The following is a 27,070-nucleotide window of genomic DNA, read 5'->3' on the forward strand; positions in this document are numbered from 1 at the left end:
GACCCTTTTGTTCTGTGGGACTCTGGAGGCAGCTAATAGGTACCGGCAGGCCAAGCGGAATGTGGCTTCGGTGGTCGCGGAGGCAAAAACTCAGGCATGGGAGGAGTTTGGGGAAACCATGGAGAACGACTTTCGGACGGCTTCGAGGAGATTCTGGTCCACCATCCGGCATCTCAGGAGGGGGAAGCAGTGCAGTGTCAACACTGTATATGGTGGGGATGGTGCGCTGCTGACCTCGACTCGGGACGTTGTGGGTCGGTGGGGGGAGTGCTTCGAAGACCTCCTCAATCCCACTAACATGCCTTCCAATGAGGAAGTACAGCCTGGGGACTTGGAAGTGGGCTCCCCCATCTCTGGGACTGAGGTCACTGAGGTAGTCAAAAAACTCCTTGGTGGCAGGGCCCCGTGGGTGGATGAAATATACCCGGATTTCCTCAAGGCTCTGGATGTTGTAGGACTGTCTTGGTTGACACACCTCTGCAACATCGCATGGACATCAGGGACAGTGCCTCTGGATTGGCAGACCGGGGTGGTGGTCCCTCTTTTTAAGAAGGGGGACAAGAGGGTGTGTTCCAACTACAGAGGGATCACACTCCTCAGCCTACCTGGAAAAGTCTATTTGGGGGTCCTGGAGAGGAGGGTCCGTCAGATAGTCAAATCTCGGATTCAGGAGGAACAGTGTGGTTTTCATTCTGGTCGTGGAACAGTGGACCAGCACTACACCCTTAGCAGGGTCCTGGAGGGTGCATGGGAGTTTGCCCAATCAGGCTACATGTGTTTTGTGGACATGGAAAAGGCGTTTGACCGTGTCCCTCGAGGAATCCTGTGGGGGGTGCTCCAGGAGTATGGGGTACCAGACCCCCTGATAAGGGCTGTTCGGCCCCTGTACAACCGGTGTCAGAGCTTGGTCCGCATTTCTAGTAGTAAGTCGAACCCGTTTCCAGTGACAGTTGGACTCCGCCAGGGCTGCCCTTTGTCACCGATTCTGTTCATAACTTTTATGGACAGAATTTCTAGGCGCAGCCAGGGTGTTAAGGGGGTCCGGTTTGGTGGACTCAGGATTGAGTCACTGCTTTTTGCAGATGATGAGTTTCCTGTTTGCTTCATCAGGCTGTGATTGTCAGCTCTCTCTGGTTTGGTTTGCAGCTGAGTGTGAAGCGGCTGGGATGTGAATCAGTACCTCCAAATCCGAGACCATGGTCCTTAGCCGGAAAAGGGTGGAGTGCCCTCTCAGGGTTGGGGACGAGATCCTGCCCAAAGTGGAGGAGTTCAAGTATCTCAGGGTCTTCTTGTTCATGAGTGAGGGAAGAATGGAGCGTGAGATCGACAGGCAGATTGGTGCGGCGTCCACAGTGATGCGGGCTCTGCATCGGTCTGTCGTGGTGAAAAAGGAGCTCAGCCGTAAGGCAAAGTTCTCAATTTACCAGTCGATCTACGTTCCTACCCTCACCTATGGTCATGAGCTATGGGTAGTGACTGAAAGAACGAGATCGTGAATACAAGCGGCTGAAATGAGTTTCCTCTGCAGGGTGTCTGGGCTTTCCCTTAAAGACAGGGTGAGAAGCTCAGTCATCCGGGAGGGGCTCAGAGTAGAGCCGCTGCTCCTCTGCAGGAGTCAGATGAGGTGGCTCGGGCATCTGATCAGGATGCCTCCAGGATGCCTCCCTGGTGAGGTGTTCCGGGCACGTCTAACTGGGAGGAGGTCCCGGGGAAGACCCAGGACACACTGGAGGGACTATGTCTCCCAGCTGGCCTGGGAACGCCTCGGGATTCCCCCGGAAGAGCTAGTCTGGGCATCTCTGCTCAAGCTGCTGCCCCCACGACCCGATCTCGGATAAGCGGAAGAGGATGGAATGGATGGATTTCCTTAAAAGCTGCACAACTATCAAGGTGTATCTAGGGCAGAAAGAGAAGGTATATATCATGGTCCAGATTTCACTAGAAGAGTCGACACTAATTACTAGAGAAGTACTCCATGTACTTGTGGAGGACAACAGTCACAAAGAGTATATGTGTTTAAATTGTGCTAGAAGTAGTAATTCTGAGGATACTAAAATAAAAAAGGGCATGATGGTACCAGAATAATTTTCTCTACATCATCAGTTAACAAAAGAAGGTTCTCAGGTGGAACAGAAGATTCACTACCTGTGCCACATCATGGAAATCAGGCAGCATAAGAGCCATCTGGGGTTTATGACCATCAAAGATGCAGACATAATGTAGCTGAATATGACACAGAGAACTTAGGAGTAAGAATCCCAGGACTTTCAGAAGGTACTCCCGATGCTAACGTGAGGTTGTCAACCTATCCCAAACTTCATGCAGTTCAAAAAATAAAATGTAATAAGCATATAGTGGTTTATAACAAAAATTAAATATGTAAATTATGGACACTATGTATACCAGAATGCCAAAAATGCATAGCTGCCGTTAAACTGCTGGTTTATTCATGGTACTTTTGTAGCAACAAGTAGTTTTTCAAAATGATGTGAAAGGAGCAAGGAAATGGAAATGGTCAGCTGGACGATCCCAAAATACAGAACAGCTATTCCGAAGATCCAGAAGATAAGGTAAAGCTTATAAAAATAAGTCATTAAAATTTGAAAAACAGAAAAGATGAATATAAAAAAAGGATTGATGCTAGACAAAAAATTAGCATTAAAAAGAGACCTTTTCAAATAAATAACTGCATTACAGAAGCTATTCTAAAAAGTGTCATCCTCAAAAGTCCAACTATGATATATTAACAGCCTTTAAAAATTGGGCCATTTTGAAATAAAACCTGTTAGCTTATCATTAATGCCTTGTTACATAGCAGTAAGGCCGATAATTGTGGTGTAATTACCATATAAGTCCCCTGTAATATGAGATACTTAGTGTAAAATGCTAGTATTACTTTATATAAATGAAATTTTATTTATGTTCTGAAAAAAAGGAAATGTTTTAGTATTTCAAATGTGATAGTAAATTAGTAAATAAAATGGAAGATATCTGTAAAATTACTTTGGCTTACAAGTTGTTTGAAAATTTGTGAACTGATTTAACTCATCTTACCTGTCTTTTCAGTGCAATGATATCCACAGGACTGACATCTTCTTGTTCAATAGCAACTCCAGAGTCAAGATTGCTACTAGGACAGAGAAATAAAAGGCCTTTTACCTTTTAGAGTAACATTTCTTATCCATACGGTCGAAGCCAGGAAGTCATTTAAGGTTTTCTAATTCAAGAACAATACTTGTATTAAGATCTTCAACAAAATTTTATATGATCACTGTATGAGACAGCAGCCTTAAACTTTACAGAAATCACAGGGAAGGCGAAGAGAATCTGAAGGCTATGTTACATCTGCAACATCCAAAAATATAAGAGACACTGAGAAATTAAAAGTAATCTTGTAATCAGCTGCTACACGTACTCATACACTGCAATCCTGAGGACCTAAGCAGCTCCATTTCACCTAACCAGAGAACCTGTTTGTCTGACAGAGAGGAAAAAGAGTGGTAATAAAAGCCCCACATCCTGAACACCTTTGAAAGTCTGGTCATGAACTATATGAGTCTTCTTATAAAAGACCACTTGGATCCACTGCAGTTTGCTTATCGGGTGAAGACTACAGTAATTCCCATATAACCATAGCTGACAGCATTATAAGGATTATTTTTTTGATTATTCCAGTCACTTCAATACCATCCACCCATTCCTGGTAAGGGGTAAGCTCATTAATATGGAAGTAGATGAGTCTATGGTATCACAGACAGCAGACTATCTGTCCAGCAGACCACAGTTTGTGAGAATTGTTGTGGAAAAAACTTTCCTCTGTTTTCAAAGAAGGCAGTCATGGAGCCCAGATGAGAATGTGGAACATTTCTTTATTTGCACAAAGATATGCACAAATGTCCATGGAGCGAGCAATCAATAATGCAGTTCATTTACTTTTATGTTTTTCTAAAATGTTCTGATGTAATTACACTTTGCAAATTAAACTTTGGACATCAACATAAATTTGGCGATTTCTGAAATATTCAGACAGATTATTTCAAGCAGGAGAAGGAATAATGTGATTGTCCGAGCAAGTGTCTCAGGAAATTTATTATACCTATGGCTGCTAACTGCATTGGCAAAGCAAACACATAAACAGATGAAAATAGTGCAAAAGACATGCATGGACTACAAAATCCATTAACTGTAACCTAGTTATGGGTTTACATGGCCAAATAACTGGGATACTAACAAAGAAATCTATGTGTGTTAACCTGGTTTCTTTAACTGGAATAAGTGATTTCATGGCATTTTAGAAACCAGGTTTCTGTGAATAACCAGGTTATTAAATTACGGGTAAAGGCACTGAGTGCTTTCAGCCAATTACCATAATTATTCAACAGAAGTCTGTCAATAAATGCTACTGGGGCCACTTTATACCTATGACAATATGCTTTGATAATGTTTCAGTAATGCCTTACTGTTACTGCTCTGTTATCTTTGGCCAATTGAGAAGTTTTTTCTTCTTTTTTATAATTATTGTGTGTGTTTGAGGGCATTGTTGTTATTGTATGTTATCCTATATATTTCTTGATCTTACGTAAAAGTTAAATTTCCCATTGAGTGAAATAAAGTACTATCTGTCTATAAAGGATGTGATATACTGTAGGTCATCAGTGGGCATTAAACCAATGATAAGGAGGATGATTTAATTTTAAGATAATGATAGAAGGCCACAAAAACTGACACTCCAATCATTAGATATTGCTGCTATCTTGCTGTAGGAGCTGCTAATGAAAGGCTTGACTGTAACAATAAATAAAATTAAGCTATATTGATTGGTCATAGTATGGTAGTCTATATTAATATTTGTATGTATACTGTACATTAAATTTTCAACATAAGCAAAATTTGTTTTACCTTTTCCTGACATTTTCAGAAAATGAATGGCGTGTATTTTCATACAAAGTGCCTTTTGGAAAACCATACCTATGAAAATAATTAAGACATATGTTGTGCCCTGTTTAATAGGCAAAAATAATATAACAGACAAAACTGAAATAGACATACTGCAATTCAAAATCATATTTAAAATTTACCAGCACAGAAAATGGAAAAAAAATCACACTACACCAAAGTTGATAAACATGGTTTCTTATTATAGATTTTCTAATATTTGTATAAACAACATAACTGAAATAATAGTTAAATTGATATAAAATATGCAATTTAACAAGTCATATTTGGGAAAGGAAGAATCCACAGGTTGCAATGTGATGTCCAAGACTGTCTACTTTTTGCTGATCATGGTGTTTTACTGAAAAACACCAAAGTATACCCCTAAGTGTGTTTATTATTTTTAAATGAATTTATGAGTGTTATGGATATGCCTTTCCTGTGTTACTAAGATGTTCGGTACCTATCAGGTTCTAAATAATAACCAAGGGAATGATAAGATTAAGGTCTAACTAGGACTGCACAGGCCCCTTAGTAACGTAGCCCTTTAACAGGGAATTGATTACTCTTAACAATGCTGCATGCGGACAATGGATCATTTAATGCAGTGCAGTATTTCTCACCTTATATTTAGATATAGACTCAGTGGCTTCTTTGACCTCCTTAATCACTTTGACTTGCAAATACTTAACAGCATTAGTGAGCAGTTGGGGGCAGGGTGCATGGGGGCTGGGGTTCGTAGTGCGTTAGACTCCCCTTGTTATGTCAGATCCCTGGGCACGCACCCAGAATGCCCTGATAGTAAATCAGTCCCTTGGTCAAATAATTATATGTAAACATATTTTATATCTTTAAGAATCTATAAATAAGAAATGCTTGTCTTTAAAGATAATTGTGTGTATCAAAGACTTTTAATAAGTTTCACTAATTTGGGACTTTGGACAATACTTGTTGGCATACTGTGTTACTAGAATATTACTGCTGTATTTATCTGTGTACTGATGGATGCAAATGAAAATATATTTAAATATGTTATGTAAATGAACCTGAAAAATAAATTAAACTGAACTGATAAAAGGAACTCTTCTCTTAAGACTAACTAGTCTTGAAATAGAAAATTCAGCTGTTCATATACTAAGCTCAATTTTTTCTGTGTCCCTATTGATTTTTGTTTACAGTCTTAATTTTTCATATTCTTATTCTGTTTGGACTTCTTATTTTTATTTTTTCAATTTGTCTCCATTTTGATATTTATTTATACTTTTATTTTCAGCATCAATTTCTATGTTTTGGACCATTGCAATATTTCAGACTTAAGACAAACTGTAACTTTATTAAAACAAGTTTTTATACTTATAGACAATAAATACCCATCATAATATGCTTAGTACAGTATATTTAAAATGTCTACACACCCATGACAAAATCACAGATTTTGTGTAACAAAAAAATTATAACAAGACATATCATGTCAGAACTTTTTCCGAACTTTAGTACAAAATTGCCATTGTATGAAAAGAAGGTGAAAACAAATCAGAAACTGTTTAGTGAAAAAAGGAAAAACAAAATCATACAAACACCTGGTTGCATTAGTGTGCACACCCTTTTATTATCAAGGATGTGGCTGAGTTCAGAAACAACCAATCACAATAAGTCTTATCTCAAATAGTAGTTAGTGTACACCTCACATAAAGTTTGGCTGTTGCAGTAGGATTATTCTGATATCCTCTTGGTTGCAACGTACAGTACTCCAAAAGCCATGTTCTGCAAAGAGCTTTTAAAACATGAATGAGATCTCATCATCGAAAGGTATCAATCAGGACAGGGGAACAAAAAAGTATTCAAAGCATTAAAAATCACATGAAGCATGGTGAATAATAATCAGCAATCAATCAACAATCAACAATTCATCAACAATTGGAGAAAATATGGCTCAGCAGTGACTCTACCAAAATCTGGATGTCCATTCAAGACTGATGAGAAGACAAGGAGAAAACCGGTGAGGGAGGCCACCAAGAGGCCTACAGCAACATTAAAGGAGCTTCAGGATTTCATGACAAGTGCCTGTTGTTCCCTACATGTGACAACAACCGGTTGTATTCTTCTCATGTCTGGGTTTTGGGGTAGGGTAGCAAGACAAAAGCCTTTTCTCACAAAGAACAACATCCATGTCCAGCTAAACTTTGAAAAAAGGTACACCCAGTCTCCCACACCCATGTGGAAAAATATGTTATGGTCTGATTAGACCAAGTTGAACAATTTGGCCATAACTACAAAAGGTATGTCTGGTACAAAAATAACACAGCACATCATCAAAAGAACACCATACCCACAGTGAAGCATGCTGGTGGCAAAGTCATGCTTTGGGGTTACATTTCTTCAACTGGAACTGGGGCTATAATCAAGGTGGAGTTAATCACAAATAGCTCCAAATATCAGTCTATTTTTGCATGAAACCTTCAAGCATCTGCTAGGAAGGTGAAGATGAAGAGGAAATTCACATTTCAGCATAACAACGACCCAAAGCATACCTCAAAATTAACTGAGGAATGGCTTCATCAAAGGAAGATCAATGTTCAGGAATGGCCCAGCCAGAGCCCAGACCTTAATCCAACTGAAAATCTGTGGAGTGACCTGAAGAAAACTGTAGGAGATGCAATTGTACTTTGACAGATATGGAAATTTTTTGCAAGGAGGAGTGGGCAAAAGTCGAAAGGTCCAGATGTGCCAGACTCTTACCCCAAAAGACTGAGTGCTGTAATAAACTCAAAAGGTGCTTCAATTATATTAAATTTTTTGTATGATTTATTTTCCTTTTTCACTGAACAGTTTCTGTTTTTTTCACTTTCTTTACAATTTTGCAGTAAAGGTGGAATCAGTTCTGACAGGATTTCTCTTGGTTTCATTTTTTTATTACACAAAACCTGTGATTTTGGCAAGGGTGTGTAGATGTTTTATATATTTACTGTACATTAAATTTGCTTTATTGTGCCACTGTAGACAATGATACAATAACACTTTGATAGAGAAGCCATGCAGTGGGAAGTCACCTTTTAGCTAATGTTTGATTGAAGGCTTGCAGAAGACGCTGTAAGGCATGCTGCCACAAATATTTAGCAAGGTGGTGAACACGATGGGCTGACAGGAGATTTTGGTCAGGTTCTGTAGTGGTGTGGATTGATGCAGAGTTCACCGGCTTCAGGCTTCTGCTGTGTTTACAAACATAAATATATTGGTGGATGTAAAACTGGGTGTGAAAATTGTATATCCAATATATGAAATCCTGAATGAAGAATGATTTTTGAGTGCCAATTTATGTAATTGTGTTTATCACACACAGTTTATAGCACTGTGTTCCCTGTAGTAAGTTATGTGTTTACTTTTAAAGCAATTTACTTGCTTCTTTGTTATAAAATGCAGACACTTAAGAATTTATTTTCAAAGTTGCAGATTAAAGTCCAAGATGAAACTGGGCAGTTTACACCTGTATCCTTACAATTTATAAAATTGATAAAAATATGAATTCTGAACATCAGCATGACAACAAGTAAAGAATATCAGATAGACGATGACATGAGATTAACAATATTAAAAACAGGTAAATCCATCTGGTTTTTTTCCTATAACTAGAACTTTTCTTTTAGCTGATATTTTTAACTAATTGTTATGTTTTCTCATTTCCACAGTAATATTTATGAATTTAAAAGCAGCATTGGAAGCTTATAGAAGTTGTCGAACACAAATACGTATCATTTATGGTCTTTTAGCATTTGGCTAGCCCCTTAGTTCTGTTTAAGAGGTTGTTTAGAAAGTATAAAATTATGATTGATAGTTATTGCACATGGGAATTCATCCTTCATCATGAGGTTTAAAACATTCTCATTTAACAGGTTTAATGTTTTTATGAAGAGTTTTTTCACAGAAAGAGGCAGACACCGCTCATCTGTCAGAGCAGTTTATGTGTAGCACGTTATCTATGAAAAAGGACATTTGTCTTTACACTATGTCATATTTAAAGCCAATGATGCTACTCCACTGAAAATTAGCACTACTATTTTGACATGTATACTTACAGATTCTGTTGTTGTTTTAGAGCTTCACAAAGCCCTAATGGTGTCTTACTGAAGGTACTCTCACTTTGTGTTCTGCGAAGGGATACCTTAATAAACCAGAGACAAAAGATAAGCTGTGAGAACTGCACATATGTGTATTTATTTATGAAAGTACACATCAAAAGAACTAAACAATGTTATTTATTATACGAAGGTGTAATTATATACAGTAATCCCATATACTCATTTACCTTTGTTACTACACTTGAGACCATATGAGACTAATTTTAACATCAAAATATTTTTCACTTATATAAAGGTGGAGTGAAACCTGGAATATATACAAATTATGGCAGAATTCTGTGTAATTCACTAAACTCATATTTTTCATATTTTCATTTACAAGGTAAAAAAGTCAACTAAATGTGAGTAACACAAGCAAGGGATTATCTTGTGTGCACGGTGAAGCTAGATGGGGCAGTGCACCATAGTAGCACATGACAAGGAAAGGGTGAGCAGAGGCTATATTGGTAAATGAGGATTGCCAGTAGTTGACAAGTCCTGTCTGTGCAAAGTCCTAGAGGTAAGTTCTCAAGGAGGACAGGAATAGCAAAGTCTGTTGGACTAGGAAAGAACTGAGAAAATTCCATCTCCATCTGACAGTCAGGTGAAGGCTGTGACAGGACCAGGAGATGAAGCGTAGTCAAAACCAGAAACAAATCGAAATCATGAAGACAAAACCTTTTGCACCAAACCCCAATTGCTAATCAGAATTCAAAGTCAGAGGGAAAACTGAAAGTTGAGAAACCAGGAATTCGAGAAAGTATTTTGCACTACATTCGTTTGAGTTTTCTACCCAAATCATGCGCTGGTTTTTAGGGGTTTGCACTGATGATGTAAGATGCTGCACTTGTAAAACCATGTTCCTTGGCAATCAGGACCACCATATCAGTAATGGGAAAACAAAATAATTTGTGGCACTATGATCGAGAATATTATACTGCAAAGGTATCTACTTAGAAATGTACCCAACTTTAAAGAAATTCATATTTCCATGTATACATTTCCATAGAAAATTTTTTTCTAAGAGAATATCTCAAAATAGATACAACCTACATTATACAGAATTACTTACATGTTTTCTTCTCTTGTAGAAGTATAAACACACTGGTGCAGTATGAGTTCCAGTGTGACCACTTTAAAAAATGGACAGTGAATAAAACAAAACTAGATATTGTTGGGCTAGAATATTACGTAATCTTTTACATTTCATCAAGCTTATGAAATATCAAGAAAAGGTGCCCTAGCTCCATTACTTCCCAGATAAGGACTCTACTGCTTTGAAAATGTTGTATGTCTCAATATTAAAGGAGTCCAGCCCATCTTTTTAAAATGTTTATCTCTTTTAAGTTATTTAAATAATGTTTTATTCAAACAATAGAATTCTAAAAGGCATTAATTTAACCGTCACATTTTAATTATTTATTACACACATTTCTTTGACGTGTCTTCCTAGGCCAAAATCAAAGTCCAAAATATTGGCTGGAGACAGAAAATTAAAAGGTCAATGCAGGTCTAGGATAATGTGTTAAAAAAAAAAGTCATTTCAGAGAAAAATTACCTCTCTTGCATTTCTTCTGTTCCAGTCTTTGGATTTTTGATCCCTATGTATTTGTAGAAGAGGTGGATAGTGGAGATCAGTGGCTGGAATCAAACATTTGGTAGAAGATTTTGTAAAAAACGGAGGTCTGAAATTTCCATATGAGATATCTGCTTAAAAGTAAATCAAAAACATAAAATACTGTAATAATTACTGACACAGGATTTATGTTAAAACCAGAAGCAAAATTTGGCAAATAACTATTTTCAAACTTTTCAAAAATCTTCGGCATTTTCATATGTTGTATATGCAAGAAAGCACACACACTGTGTGTCCCTAAAATGTATGCAAAATCTGTTCAATGGAATTTGTTATACCTGAACCCTCATTTTATAAATCATACCTTATCAAATTGAAGATTTAATAAAGATTTGGTTGTGCATGTTCATATTGCATGGGTTTCCAAATGTACAGTGGAACCTCGGGTCACGAACGTCTTGGAGCACGTACAAATCAGGTTACGACCAAAAAGTTTGCCAAACTTTTGCATCTGTTCACGATCACACACTCGGGTGATGAACAAGCCAGTTTCCCTTCCGGTTCGTACGCGCTGATGATTTCCGCACGTGTTCAGTCTCTCCCTGTGCATTCCCTGTGCAGCGAGAAAGCGACCGAGCGAGTGAGAGTGCGCGAGAGAAAGAGAGAGAGAGAGAGAGGGCTGGCCGCATAAGGCAGAGAGGTAGTTAAAAGAATGCACCGGGCTTGTTTTTAAAAAGACTGATTTGAGCATTGTTTTAAGCTCGTTGTATTTCATGAAGACTTTTTTCTATTGGATTTTAACCTACACTTCACTTCTGTTTACAGCGATCAGTTCGTAGCGTGAATTCTTGCAATGTTACTTTTCTCTGTTCAAGGTTTCTCAGTGTTATTCAATGTTTTTACATTTAGTTTACTATTACGCTGTGCATTCTATGGTATTATTAACTATTTTTGTGCTTAAAAATCTTTAAAAAAATATATTTACATACAGTTTGTATGGTCTGGAATGGATTAATTGTATTTACATACAATCCTATGGGGGGAAATTACTTCGGGTCACAACCAAATTGGGTTACGACCAGAGTTTTGGAACGAATTACAGTCGTGACCCGAGGTTTCACTGTACTCTGTTTTTATTCCATATCCTTAACATATGCATATTATGTTAATTGCTCTGGCTCTCATTGAAAAGTTTATAAAATATACTTATAAATGGAGTAAACAATGTGCAGTGTTTTACCATTTCACATTTAAATAGAAAAAAATATTTTCCGATTGTCACACACTTGCAAATGGGAGGCAGCTAATGGGCCTGAATAGTGCCAATTCCAAGCCTGACCAGTGGGTGGCGAGGTGCCCTGACTTTCTTTCTCAATCCTCTGCAGACCATTCATGGAAATCCCACTAGGTGACGGCGCCCATGATGACATCACTTTCGGTTCCGGTGACCATGATAACGTCACTTCGGATCTCGGCCTTTAAAGCTGCCATCTTTGCACCTATGAATCAGTTCTGTTTTGGACTTTGTACCGAACACAACTCTATAAAAAATACCCATTTGCAGCCACGGCATATTATATGGGTGGCAGCCTCAAACCTTTCATGTCACCTGTGTATTCTTATCATACTATATTGAAAAGTAAGATGACCTGCTCACAGACAAAGATAAATAAACTTCATAATAAAATAATTATTTTGTTATGAACATGTCTGTCCAACATGTCTGTGAATGTTTTAATGGTCAGTTGATTTTTTGTGGAAATGATTAATTCACAAACACTAGACAAATGTAGTATTTGATTCTACCACAGTTAAACAGTCCCATTCAGAATGACAGTGCAAACTAACACACAGAGTAACTCCGTTTGTTTATTGTCAAAACCAAAAGAATCTATTATAAAGTGTTTTAAGGTGTCCAAATTTTCTTGCACTGATAATTACCCCTAGGATGGTTTTATGGATATAGTTGTATCTATCTTAAGTTAATCATTTTTCTTCATTTTCATTTTTGAAACTTTAATTACTGACATTGCATATTTTTAAACCTATCATTTTTATCACTAACTGTAATTTTTTAAAAGTTGCTCTACCTTGTCTCTTTCAATTTTTGTGCTTGTCGACACAATTGTTTACATTATACTTTGCTTATTGTTGTTAATCTTGTTGCTATGTATGATTTACATTTCTGTGTTATCTTTACTGTTTTCTAAAACAATCATTAATATTACTTGTTCCTTTCTTGTTATATTTTCTAGGGATGATTATTATCCATTCATTCATAATATAAATTTTCCTGCTCTATATTAGTTTCAGATTCCAGTTAATATGTTCTCTAATTTACCTGCAACCACTTTAAAATGTGTTAAGCTAACATAGTGGACTATTTAATTTGATTTTCTAAAGATAAGATTAGATGTGGAGAATAATCATTTATGACAGTGATTTACGTTTTTGTTTTTAGAATCTTACTAAAAATACATATGTCTAGTTAAATGCAGAATGGCTTAATTATACCACGTGCCAGGCTGTTTTTAACATGTTTTCAAAGACTGTACTTTTAAGTCTATAAAGAATATATAATCGACCTTATGTGAAGAAGCTCAAGTCCCAAGTTAATACAAGAAACGATACAGAAATAGTTCAAGAACCACTTCGTTATTGAACATATCCTAAAAATAAGATTATTTAATATATAAATCAAACCACGAACATGCTAATCAATCTCTAAAAAAATTAAAACAACATTATTTAGTGAATTCACCACTGTTTCTATCAAAGACGGCATTATGTGTAAAATGAGTTATTGAATCATCTATATTCCTGTTTTAGTGTAATATTTTTCTTTGTGCTGCTGCCCTTTTCTAGTGCTTCAAACATCGCACAAAATTCTTTCAGGAGTTCTGTTAAAATGTTACATTTTGGATGACCATTGTCAAACACAGCCACAACTCGTTCTGATAGATAGATAGATAGATAGATAGATAGATAGATAGATAGATAGATAGATAGATAGATAGATAGATAGATAGATAGATAGATAGATAGATAGATAGATAGATAGATAGATAGATAGATAGATAGATAGATAGATAGATAGATAGATAGATAGATAGATAGATAGATAGATAGATAGATAGATAGATAGATAGATAGATAGATAGATAGATAGATAGATAGATACTTTATTAATCCCAAGAGGAAATTCACATACTCCAGCAGCAGCATACTGATAAAAAACAATATTAAATTAAAGAGTGATAAAAATGCAGGTAAAAACAGACAATAACTTTGTATAATGTTAACGTTTACCCGCCCAGGTGGAATCGAAGAGTCGCATAGTGTGGGGGAGGAACGATCTCCTCAGTCTGTCAGTGGAGCAGGACATTGACAGCAGTCTGTCAATGAAGCTGCTCCTCTGTCTGGAGATGATATTGTTCAGTGGATGCAGTGGATTCTCCATGATTGACAGGAGCCTGCTGAGCGCCCGTCGCTCTGCCACAGATGTCAAACTGTCCAGCTCCATGCCTACAATACAGTCTGCCTTCCTCACCAGTTTGTCCAGGTGTGAGGTGTCCTTCTTCTTTATGCTGCCTTCCCAGCACACCACTGCATAAAAGAGGGCACTCGCCACAACCGTCTGATAGAACATCTGCAGCATCTGTGGTGCCCGGCGGGCGTTCATGCCCGGCCGGGACGCCCAGGAGGAACGGAGGAGGGCTTGTGGATCCTCCGGAACACGAGGGGGCATCCTCCCTGGTTGCAGGGGGCGCCCCAATGCCTTGGGAGTGTTGGACCTCAGTACTTCCGCTACACCGGGAAGTGCTGGGGGGAAGAGTATTGGGGACACCCGGAGGGCTTCCGGTTTCACCGCTGGAGCTTCCACCACACAAGGATGTGGCTACAAGCCCTCAGGATGCAGCTGGAGCCCTTCCGGGGTGAATAAAAGGGGGCCGCCTCCCTCCAGTCATGGGCAAGAGTTGGGTGGAAGTGGACGAAGCTTGGTGGAGAGGAGTGGAGGCGGACCAGAGACTGAGAGAAGGCATTGTGTTGTGGCCAGGACTGAAGGGGTGATTGGTGCTGCGGCACTGGGTAGTGTGCTCACTACTGTTGTAAATATTAGTGTAAATAAACGTGTGTGGTGAATCAACATGTCTACCTGTCTGTGTCCGGGCTGTTCCCCACACATCTTATTTCAGATGTTGAAGGACGCCAGCCTTCTAAGGAAGTATAGTCGGCTCTGTCCTCTCTTGCACAGAGCATCAGTATTGGCAGTCCTGTCCAATTTATCATCCAACTGCACTCCCAGGTATTTATAGGTCTGTACCATCTGCACACAGTCACCTCTGATGATCACGGGGTCCAGGAGGGGCCTGGGTCTCCTAAAATCCACCACCAGCTCCTTGGTTTTGCTGGTGTTCAGGTATAGGTGGTTTGAGTCGCACCATTTAACAAAGTCCTTGATTAGGTTCCTATACTCCTCCTACTGCCACTCCTGATGCAGCCCACGATAGCAGTGTTGTCAGCGAAATTTTGCACGTGGCAGGACTCCCGAGTTGTATTGGAAGTCCGATGTATATAGGCTGAACAGGAAAGTACAGTCCCCTGCGGCGCTCCTGTGCTGCTGACCACAATGTCAGACCTGCAGTTCCCGAGACGCACATACTGAGGTCTGTCTGTATGATAGTCCACAATCCATGCCACCAGGTATGAATCTACTCCCATCTCTGTCAGCTTGTCCCTAAGGAGCAGAGGTTGGATGGTGTTGAAGGTGCTAGAGAAGTCTAGAAACATAATTCTTACAGCACCACTGTCTCTGTCCAAGTGGGAGAGGGATCGGTGTAGCATATAGATGATGGCATATGTATATACTTTGTGTAAGATAAGTAGAAAAATACAGTCATGTCCATGAGAATTTGGACAGTGACATAATTTTCATAATTTTGGCTCTGTTTTTGTTTCAAATCCATTGTGGTGGTGAACAATCAAGATGTGATTGAAGTATAGACTTTCAGATATAATTCAAGGGGTTTAACAAAAATATTGTATGAGCTGTTTAGAGAAGACAAATATTTTTATACATGATCCCTCTGTTTTCAGGAGATCAAAAGCATTTGGACAAACTAACATAATCCTAAATATAATGCTCATTTTCAATATTTGGTTGAAAATCCTTTAGAGTGAACGACTGCCTGAAGTCTGTAATCCATGGTGATCTAAAAGTGCTTGGTTTTCACCCTAGTGATAGTTTGCCAGGCCTTTACTGCAGCTATCTTCAGTTGTTGCTTGTTCATTAGACCTCCTGCCATCAGGAAGTCTTCAGCAAGTTAAATGGTTTCTCTAATTGGGTTGAGGTCAGCTGATTGACTTGGCCAATGAAGAATATTCCACTTCTTTGTCTTAAAAAGCACTTGGTTTGCTTTCACAGTATGTTTTGGCTCACTGTCCATCTGTACTGTGAAGCGACATCGTATCAGTTTTGGAAGCAGACAGTATACACTTATACACTTAAGAATTCATCCTGCTACTTCTGCCAGGAGTCATATCATCAATAAACACTTTTTTGTTTTCCCAATACGTATGATGATTACTATAGTGAATAATAACTTCCTGTCTATTATTTGTTTATGTATGGTATTTATTTGTCATAGGATGTGTGTTTTTATATTATTTGTTCATCGTTGTTTGAAGCACTGGCACTGTTTATAGTTATAGCCTTTATAATTTCATTGTATTGGTACAATGACAATAAAGTCTTCCCTCCTTCTTAGTGACTGACTTCCATTAGTGGCCATGCATGATCATGCCATAAAAACTGCCTCCACCATGTTTCACAGACAATGTGGTACTCATTGGATAATAAGCAATTTCTTCTCTTCTCCATACTCTTCCCTATCCAACATTCTGGTATATATTGATCATAGTTTCCTTTGTCCAAAGAATTTTTTTTCAGAACTGGAAAGACTTTAAAAAATGTTTTCTGCCAAAGTCTAATCGTTCCTTCCTATGCTTGAGGTTTACCAGTGGTTTGCACCTTGTGGTAAACCTTCTGTCTTTACTTTCATGAAGTCTTCTCTTGATTTTAGACTTGGACAATGATAGGTCTACCTCCTGGAGAGTGTTCTTGGTTTGGCTAAATGTTGTGAAGGGGTTCTTCTTCACCAAGGACAGAATTCTTCAATCATCCAGCACTGCTGTTTTCTGTGGTTTTCCAGACATTCTGTCATCAGTATGTCCTTTCTTTAAAAGAATGTACAAAATGGTTGTTTTGACCACTTCTCGTATTTATGCTGTATCTCTAAAGGGATGTTTTGTTTTCTCTGCCCAAAGATGGCCTGTTTTTACTTCCATGGGCTTCATATTGACAGTTCACAATGACAGATTCCAAATGCAAATTCCATAGTTGGAATCAATTCCAGACCTTTTATGTGCTTAATAGTTAGTGAAATAATGTGGGAACTGCTCCCACCTGGCTATGGAGAAGCTTGTCAGTCAAATGTCCATATACTTTTGAACCCCTGTTAATGGGGAGGCTATGAGGAAAAATGGCTGTCATTCCTAAACGGAAATTAAAGCTGAAAGTCTACACTTCAATCACATAATGAGTGCTGTATTTCAAATCCATTGTGGTTGCGAACAAAGCCAAAATTATGAAAATTGTGTCACTGTCCAAATACTTAATGAACCTGACTATAAACAGCATAATCAAAAAATAGCATAATAGCAACACAGCTATGTGCTTACACATATTTCTCTGGCCAACAATACAGGAACAGTCTATCATTTCCATATCACCTGACAACTGGATGAGCACTCGGGACATTATAGGACTTGGGAATATCAAAACATTGGATTTGGGAAAAACAAAATGAAAAATAAAAATAGATATGGGTAAATATCATCCTGACAATTAAAATACTTACACACACACTATGCTTTGATATTCTTCTTTAGATAAATTGTCCTATTTTTTTAAACTACTGCATCTCACTTATATTAGGTTTCTGATTTATTTAAACTATGAACTACTATATGTGGATCTGTAGTTTGGCTTTCTGGCCATGTAGTTTCCAAACCCATTTTTAACATTCAGAACCAACAGGGAGTCACAGTGTATTTGAGCTGCATGAACAGCAAGTCAAGAGACAGCTATGTATAGTATGCCAGGCTATCCCAAATCATACTCAAGTAACATCAATTTAGACACATCCATATTTTTGTGATGCTGGAGAGTTTCTATAGCGATATAGGAAGAATTTGCAAACTCATAACAAATAATGACCAATTAATTGATCCAATGTCAGTCACTGTCCAAGCCACTACATCCTAACACAGGGTCACGGTAGTCTGCTGGAGCCAATCCCAGCCAACAATGGGCACAAGGCTTGATCCAATGTCCCTGAAAAAATAAGCCTGTAACTCTAGCCTGCACATTACAGTCTCATCTACAGTCAAATGAAAAAGTTTGGGAACCCCTCTTAATTCTTTGGATTTTTGTTTATCATTTGCTGAGCTTTCAACGTAGCAACAAATAGAACAGCCTCTAGACGCCTCCTATAGCCTTTAATGAGTGTCTGGATTCTGGGTGGAGGCATTTTTGACCATTCTTCCATACAAAACCTCTCCAGTTCAGTTAAATTTGATGGCTGCCAAGCATGGACAGCCTGCTTCAAATCATCCCATACATTTTCGATGATATTCAAGTCAGGGGACTGTGACGGCCATTCCAGAACATTGTACTCTCCCTCTGTATTAATGCCTTTGTAGATTTCGAACTGTGTTTTGGGTCATTGCCTGGTTGGATATCCAACCCCTGCGTAACTTCAACTTTGTGACTGATGCCTGAACATTATCCTGAAGAATTTGTTGATATTGGGTTGAATTCATCAGACCCTCAACTTTAACAAGGGCCCCAGTCCCTGAACTAGCCACACAGCCCCACAGCATGATGGAACCTCCACCAAATTTGACAGTAGGGTAGCAGGTGTTTTTCTTGGAATGCAGTGGTCTTCTTCTGCCATGCAAAGCGCTTTTTGTTATGACCAAAAAACTCAATTTTTGTCTCATCAGTCCAAAGCACTTTGTTCCAAAATGAATCTGGCTAGTCTAAATGAGCATTTGCATACAAGCGACTCTGTTTGTGGCGTGAGTGCAGAAAGTGCTTCTTTCTCATCACCCTGCCATACAGATGTTCTTTGTGCAAATTGCGCTGAATTGTAGAAAGATGTACAGATACACCATCTACAGCATAATGTTCTTGCTGGTCTTTGGAGGTGATCTGTGGGTTATCTGTAACCATTCTCACAATCCTGTGCATGTGCCGCTCCTGTATTTTTCTTGGCCTGCCAGACCTGGGTTTAATAGCAACTGTGCCTGTGGCCTTCCATTTCCTGATTACATTCCTTACAGTTGAAACTGACAGTTTAACTCTTTCAGGGCCGATGTTGACTTTTGTCAAAAGTTGACAATGGTAATCAACTGTAAACTGTGACAAAATCCACCATTACATTTTAGTTGGACTCTCGTTGCTAGAAGGAAAGTTAGATTCATTGGTTTGTCCGGGATTCCCTGCACTCTCGTGAGTAGCAAGGCGCACACAATGGCAAAAATGGCACTAACATCTGGTGAGAGATAAAAGCGAATGTGTAAAGCAAAATACTCTGTGGACGACGTTATTGCCTATTATCTCTGAACAAGACTAGGACTTGTCGTACTCAAGTTTTTGATACAAGCGATCAAAGATGAATGTGAGGTTCCAGCTTCAGCTGATTGGTCCCCAGCTAGTCGTGGTACTGACAATGTTCACCAGGGAGGACAGCCACTTAACAATGATCCATATTACTAACCGAGAATGCTAAACCGGATGATGGACGCAGGCACATCCGGCAATGGGCCGTAGCTGCAAAAAGACGTACTGCGCAGGCGCAAAAAGAGTCCGCGAGAGTCGGCTGAGGATCCGAGAAAGGCGGACTAAAGAGGGCGAGAGGCGGACAAGACCACAGAAAAAAGGAGTGCGCACAGGAAAAATGGAGAAATGAGGAAACGCAGGCAAAGCACGAAACACATTGCACACGAAACTAGACCCAAAAAAAAAAAAAAAGAGGCTCGCGCACAACAGCAAGGCACCCCCCCCCCCTACAGGCACCGGACGGGACACACACCAAGAGGGGGATTCAACAAGCCCATGGAACACAAAAAAAAGAACACAAAACCACCTCACAGACCCTACAAGCAAGGGACGGGACACACACAAACAGGGGGATTCAACAAGACACAGGAACACAAAAAGAAAGAAGACGCTCGCGCGACAATAATCCTCAACCGACCCACCCCCACGCAGGCACATCCGGCAATGGGCCGTAGCTGCAAAAAGACGTACTGCGCAGGCGCAAAAAGAGTCCGCGAGAGTCGGCTGAGGAGCCGAGAAAGGCGGACAAAAGAGGGCGAGAGGCGGACAAGACCACAGAAAAAAGGAGTGAGCACAGGAAAAATGGAGAAATGAGGAAACGCAGGCAAAGCACGAAACACATTGCACACAAAACTAGACCCAAAAAAAAAAAAAAAGAGGCTCGCGCACAACAGCAAGGCACCCCCCCCCCCTACAGGCACCGGACGGGACACACACCAAGAGGGGGATTCAACAAGCCCATGGAACACAAAAAAAGAACACAAAACCACCCCACAGACCCTACAAGCAAGGGACGGGACACACACAAACAGGGGGATTCAACAAGACACAGGAACACAAAAAGAAAGAAGACGCTCGCGCGACAACAATCCTCAACCGACCCCCCCCCCCCCCCACACACACACACACACATCCATAAGAAGTGACACCCAAAGCCACATATTCTAAAGTGAACATCAACACCTTCACACTAGACAGCATAGGTGTCAGCATTGGTGTATCTCCTTACAATAAAGCACTATTAACCGTTCAACTGCAGAAAAGGAAACATATTAACAGTGACTGCGATCCTCCTTATTACTTATCCATATTTCGCATGCTGAGAAAGAAACAAGTCATGAATACACGGTCATGGGTACAAAACGAAAAGGAAAGGATAACAGGAACAAACACACGAACACGAAGGAAACAACAAAATAGACGGCTATGCAGCATAGGTGGATCTCATTACAATAAGGCACTATTAAACGTTCAACCGCAGAAAAGGCTCCATATTAACAGTGAGCGCAATACTCCTTATTACTTATCCATATTTCTAAAAGAAAAAATGACTCGACTCCAAAAACGCAAAGCTCAACTAAAGCTTCTAACTAACGATGTACCTAAAAGTAAAACCTTTATGAACTGCATTAGATCCTACAATAGTTCATTTAATATGCACAAATCTACATCCTAGATCCACATGACGCAAACTATCAATCAAAGTGCTGCAACGCAACAGGCACGGATTCAAAACGAAACACCTCCCGTCTCAGACATACGTTGATGGCAGCGAAGGCTACAACGGGCTTCTCACACAGCACAGGCAAATCGATTACAGCTCCAAAACAACACGTCCCAAATACTACACATGCAACAACGCGCCTCTCAAACGGCACAAGCAAAACATACACCAGGAAAATTCATTCGGATTAATGAATGTCATTTGCAATCATTGTCATTCAGTTCACTTCCCTGAAGAAACAACTGGCAATACAAGTTATACATTTACACGTTGTTGTCAAAAGGGTCAAATTAGACTGCCTTCTTTACATTCATATACTGAATATCTACAGAAGCTTATAACTGACGATGTACCTGAAAGTGAAATCTTTATCAACTACATTAGATCCTACAAATCGGAATCCACTATGAACATTAACAGTGGCACTGCACGTCACATCCGTCTTGAAAAAATGTTTATTGATGAATGTTCAATGGCATGAACAAACGTTTATGAATAATAATATTCGATTTGGAGGAAAGGTACTTTTATGAGGAGGAGATTTTAGACAGTGATTAGCTATTCTTCCAGATACCATGCACTCAGCTATTGTTCAGTGCACCTTAAAATACGCAGACAATTGGCATTGCTTTCAAAAGATACAGTTAGTAAAAAAGATACGATGTCCAGAACCAGATCATAACAATTGCTTATTACAACTGAGAGATGGTACACTCACGAATACAGATGGACTTCAGCCACATATTATTACAATTCCTCAAGCCTTTATCTGCGACGACTTAGTTACAGAGAGATTTGGAACAGCAATCTCATTAGACCAAATGCCCCTTTTAACACAATGCACTATATTATGTCCAAAAAATATTAATGTGGAAAACATAAATACCCAAGTCATTCCATTACTTCCTGGAAAGACACAACTCTTTCTAAGCTCTGACAAACTTGACTCTGATCACAACAATAACCATCTTAAATGACCTTACAAGTTCTGAGCTGGAATTACCTTTTACACTTAAACGGCGTGTACAAAGAAATTTTCAAATAAACCTTTACACTGTGCCACACACTTTTTTGTTTGCTTTCTATTTGCATCATCTACACCGTCACACTATTCTATATCTCATTCATACATCACGTTCTTTGTCATTCCCAACACCAGGGGTTGGCGAGCGAAGCGAGCAGGGGGCGGAGCCCCCTAGTAAGAGGTAGAAACCAGATTGTAATGCACTGTGACCGTATCCCAGCCACACAAAGACAGCCTGGCAGCAAGTAAGCCACACATTCTTGGCCAACTGACAGCCACAGCATGCAGCAACAGACGTTTTATGTTGACTTCTGAGTGAAACCATTGCTTTTTGGAAAAAATATTCAGCCCTCAAAGAGTTAAACCTCTGAGATAGCTTTTTGTAGCCTTCCCCTAAACCATGATACTGAACAATCTTTGTTTTCAGATCTTGTGAGAGTTGCTTTGAGGATCCCATGCTGTCACTCTTCAGAGGTGAGTCAAAGGGAAGCACAACTTGCAATTGACCACTTTAAATACCTTTTCTCATGATTGGACACCTGTGTCTATGAAGTTCAAGGCTTAACGAGCTAATCCAACCAATTTGGTGTTGCAAGTAATCAGTATTGAGCAGTTACATGCATTCAAATCAGCAACATTACAAGGGGACACACATTTTTGCACAGCCACTTTTTCACATTTGATTTAATTTCATACAACTAAATACTGCTTCACTAAAAATCTTTATTCGGAAAACACCCCAGTACTCAGATGTTCCTAGAAAATGAAAGACATACCACTGTTATGTTTTTTGTTGAAAGCACAGTAAATTATTATGCAGGCTGAGAGGGGCTCTCAAATATTTTCATAGGACTGTACCTTTGGTTTTTTGAATGTATACACGACTTAATGATATACATGAAGCAGCAGAGTGGCATGCTGCATGTCTTGGGATAAATTCCCATACAGAGTAACTTTTGTGAAAAATTTCCATCTTTTCATATTTTCGGGATATCAAAAGATTTTTAAGTTTAATGACAACTAGTTATAAATCATTTTGCTTATGCAGTAAATTGGCTCCTGAGTTTTGTTTGACTATCATTTAATAAATTAAATAATTTGCAATAAGTGGCTACTCTTAAATGCATGTTATTTTTGATGTACCTACCTGCCACAGACAGCCGGTCAGGTATATGCATGCTAAATGACAATGATGAAGAATCCTCTTGCTCTTCAATTGCATCATCTGAAGGTACCTCTGCCACTTTAAGTTTATCTGGGACTCTCATTTGTTTATTTATTGCTTCAGTGTACCCCAGATCACACCTCAGTCTACTGCCTTGTGCAGGATCCTCTGTATCCATCAAGTGTACAGAACCTGCCATGGCAACTGCAAGAGAAAAATCCAACTAATTACACTGTATGATCAGTGTTTGCACATCAAAAAACAGTTATTCAGTCAGTTATTTACACCTTTATTTATAAAGCTGATGCCTCTATCCAAAACCACTTGCACATCACCAATGCAAATCACCATTTGCTTTCTGAATTTTAATGGGACATTACAAAGGATGAAGTGGTGGCAATGTGGCTAAGGATCGGCGCTCATATCCAGAAGGTTGCCGGTTCAAATCCTGTTACTTTTGGAAGACATCCTACTCCAGATTCTTAATCTGAAAATTATTCCAGGGGTGCTGTACAATGGCTGATCCCATGCTCTCAACCACAAAGGTCACATGAAAAGACAATTTCCCCTTGAGGATTAACAAATTATACCTCAAATTTATCATTATTAATTTCAGAGAATGTAGCCAGGGAAACTGTATGATTAAGCAAAAAAATCAAATAATAACAATTACTGACATCAGATTAAGAAATTGGTTGGAGCTGAAACCTGCAAACAATGGCAGCTATCAAGATCCAGGACTAGAGGCACTGGAATAAGGTGATCCTTGGATCTATTTAAAATTAAACAACAAACATAAAAACATTCACTTTTCCTGTGAAAATGTTAGGAGAATACACCTTAGTGCTGAGCACGCATACTTAACATACTGCTGGGGAGACAGACAGGCGAGTGCTGGTGATATGGGTTAAATTGGCTCTGAAAATTGAAGCTAGTGAAGGCTTTTATATTAATGGCATTTGCCAACAATATGAATTTCTACTACATTATACACTAACCAATAGTACGTGAATACTTGGTTGTAAAGTTTTAAACTGTTTTTTGTATTACAGTGCATTTCGGCGGTGGCCAATTAACGTTTAGACTCAAAGCTTCCAACACTCCTGAGGAAACACGAGATCTGTACTTTTTTCGTCACTAAAAGGTCTTTATATGCACTGCCATGCAAACCTATTCATGCCAGTGTCATCTCTCGCCCACAGTCCACACCACGATACAGCGATACTGTAGCTGTAAACCCTCGTCCTGGCTTTGGATGACAATACAAGGTTACCATTTGGAAACAGCTGACACAAAATATAGGCGTACATGTAATTTTGATAACGTCAAAGCACATATATCTTGCTTTTCTTAGTTACGTAAGAATATTTTTGAAAAGCCGTATTTTTGGCAGCTGTTAACCACACTCCCACCATTGCAATGTGCAATCTTTTACTTTAAACACCACAATATAAAACAAAATGATACCAACTTTAACGACTCGCTCTGTACACACCACAAATACAATGAACTTTTGAGACGGGGCATAAACTGGGTTAAATATTGGTGGGCACCGATATTTTGTATCCTCAATGGCAGACATTACGTGAAAAACCCTCGGCTGAAATAAGCAATCGGAGGCACCCATTTTACCAGCTTCTTTTAAAAGTTATTTGGAAATGATTTAAGAAAATAGCGTTGGGATAAAGCGAGAGACTACTCGTTGACGTTTTCGTTGCAAAGTGCATGCGTACCTCCACTTAACGTTAACTTTATAATTTAAAAAACAAACTATTTTAACAGGTCAAATCGATATCGTGTATTTTAAATTAACAACCGGAGAAATGTGATTTTTTTATATGAACTATTTAAATATACCAATCAGTACAAAATTCAAACAACGTCACGAGTCTAACTAACCTGCATAATAAAAAGCTTTCTTCCAAGTCAGCTAGTGACGTCGTAGCAGTAAACGCCTAGACCTTCGTCACCACTAGCCAATCGCGAGTAATACTGACCTTTTCGATTGGCTATTCGTGTTAGAGGACCCGCCCATGATCCAAGGGGCAACGCGGTCAAGTGAATTGCCACCCAAAGAGTCAAGAGAAATGTACTGTATACTAGAAAGACAAAAAAAAATTAAATTCGAATAAATATCAAGTTAGTGCGCCGTAAGTCTGAGATATGGTATTAACATCATTATAATTTAATCATAACAGACGACAGCGGAAAGAGACTGACGCGGGTATTATACTATGGAACGAAGCAGCTTGAATGCGATACATAGGCCTGTATGTTATCATTTTACGTTCTTAGAAGTATTTACCTGAAGACCATAAAGTCTCATGGTGACTATATCCAAGGGACCATATTAAACCAAGGATTGTCGTGCGTTTTGTACCTGGATTACATCCGCATATAATCGTCCCGAATTACGTCTTTAGTCATATTTTAATCAACAATGTACAGTTAAAGTGCTTCACTTTATGATATTTTATTTTGCGTAATACGCAAGAGTGAAGACAATGACCATAGTCAATAGACATAATCAGGAATGCACCGAGTTGATTAAGTGAGTAGCACTGGCAACTGAATAATGAACCTGGACGGTTGTAAAATTTGAAAGGAGTTTTAACGTGATTTCACGTTGGCGTCCATATTGAGTCCCGGATTGTAGAGAAATAAAAATTCACGCAAGCTGGAAAAAAAGGTTTCTTATATCATCATTGGATACAATGTACTCCGCGTTTGTTAATTCAGGTAGTGTTTAAATTTGATACGTCAGTAGAGTAGGCATTCTTATTAAAGCTTGTGAAAAATCAGTCGTCAGGCCAGTGCATCGCCTTTTTGATCATCCTGTATTGTGCCTATCAAACATTTGACTTTACAGTGTTTATTTTTGTACTTTTGGACTCTGCTATCTATATTTCATTAGTTAACTAATTACTGTTGGTAATAATAAACAGATGAAAGCATAGACTTTCCTCTTGGTATATGAGCCTATCTGAGAATGACTGTGACAGTAGTAAATGGTTTTTATTGTAACATTATGGGGAAAGTCATTATTGTCTTATTTAATGTTTGAAATACATGCATATAATCTTAATTTTGTTGAAGGCTGTGCATCTCTCTAGTTTCTCACAAACCCCCTTAAAGTTGTAAACCTCTAGCTGTTAAATAAGTTTCTAGTAATGTTTCCGTTTGAAAACAAATTTAGTTGAAGATCAAGAATAATTGTTTTATTAACATTTTGGTAAAATGGAGTAACATTTTTGTACATTATTTTCTGGTAATTATAAATGTAAGATTACTTTGGTTAACTTTTACCTAATAATACACTTATTAATAGCTTGCAGTAAATATGTATTTACTATTAAAGTAATCTTTTCAGAAACATTTTCAAATCATAGTGAAGTTACAACTGTGATGGCAATGAACATGTCATAACATCAGCACAGTCTCCAAAATGAACGATACATATGGACAGATATATTATGGTTACGTTTTTTTTTCTATAAGACCCCATAACTCCAGACAGATGAGTTCTTTGCTTTTGTAAATTCATTTGCAATGAAAAACTCACTTCTATATGTTTACAGTACCCATATTTTAGCTCAAGCATATCCAGACAGTATCGGGACAGGGCAGTAATCATCCCTTGAGACGACAGCAGTCTTAACAGTCTATCATGGGAAAAAAAATCACCTTTTTACTTGGATACTTTAATATGTTTGAAAACCACGGGAAATGCCACATAAAAGGCCAGAAATTAAACTATGGAACAAAGACTGTGCCAGTGTGTTGCTGCAAGAAGACCCTGCTTTTAGAACTGTAGTACATGACCATGAAATATATTCCTGTATGCGA

General features: G+C 38.8%; 2 protein-coding genes across 9 annotated transcripts in view; one reads left to right on the forward strand and one right to left on the reverse strand.

Annotated features, from left to right (window-relative positions):
• Positions 1-25,246, reverse strand: part of LOC114662494 (mitochondrial fission factor) — a 45,071-nt gene extending 19,825 nt beyond the window's left edge. The window contains exons 1-7 of one of the 8 annotated variants that reach the window (XM_051935196.1): positions 25,124-25,246; positions 23,207-23,428; positions 10,609-10,760; positions 9,009-9,094; positions 7,986-8,141; positions 4,900-4,968; positions 3,055-3,130 (exon numbers count right to left, since the gene is read on the reverse strand). In XM_051935196.1, coding sequence (XP_051791156.1) covers positions 3,055-3,130; positions 4,900-4,968; positions 7,986-8,141; positions 9,009-9,094; positions 10,609-10,760; positions 23,207-23,423 — 756 coding nt within the window. In that variant the 5' untranslated portion in view covers positions 23,424-23,428; positions 25,124-25,246. Of the gene's footprint in view, positions 1-3,054; positions 3,131-4,899; positions 4,969-7,985; positions 8,145-9,008; positions 9,095-10,608; positions 10,761-23,206; positions 23,461-25,123 lie in introns of those variants that run through there. The other 7 variants (XM_028815987.2, XM_051935195.1, XM_051935197.1 and 4 more) reach the window with 7 other exon arrangements.
• sybl1 (synaptobrevin-like 1) overlaps positions 1-27,070 on the forward strand; it is a 307,369-nt gene that overhangs the window by 267,136 nt on the left and 13,163 nt on the right. The window lies entirely within an intron of this gene.

The sequence above is a fragment of the Erpetoichthys calabaricus genome, chromosome 12 (genome assembly GCF_900747795.2).
Source record: "Erpetoichthys calabaricus chromosome 12, fErpCal1.3, whole genome shotgun sequence".
Classification (NCBI taxonomy): domain Eukaryota; kingdom Metazoa; phylum Chordata; class Cladistia; order Polypteriformes; family Polypteridae; genus Erpetoichthys; species Erpetoichthys calabaricus.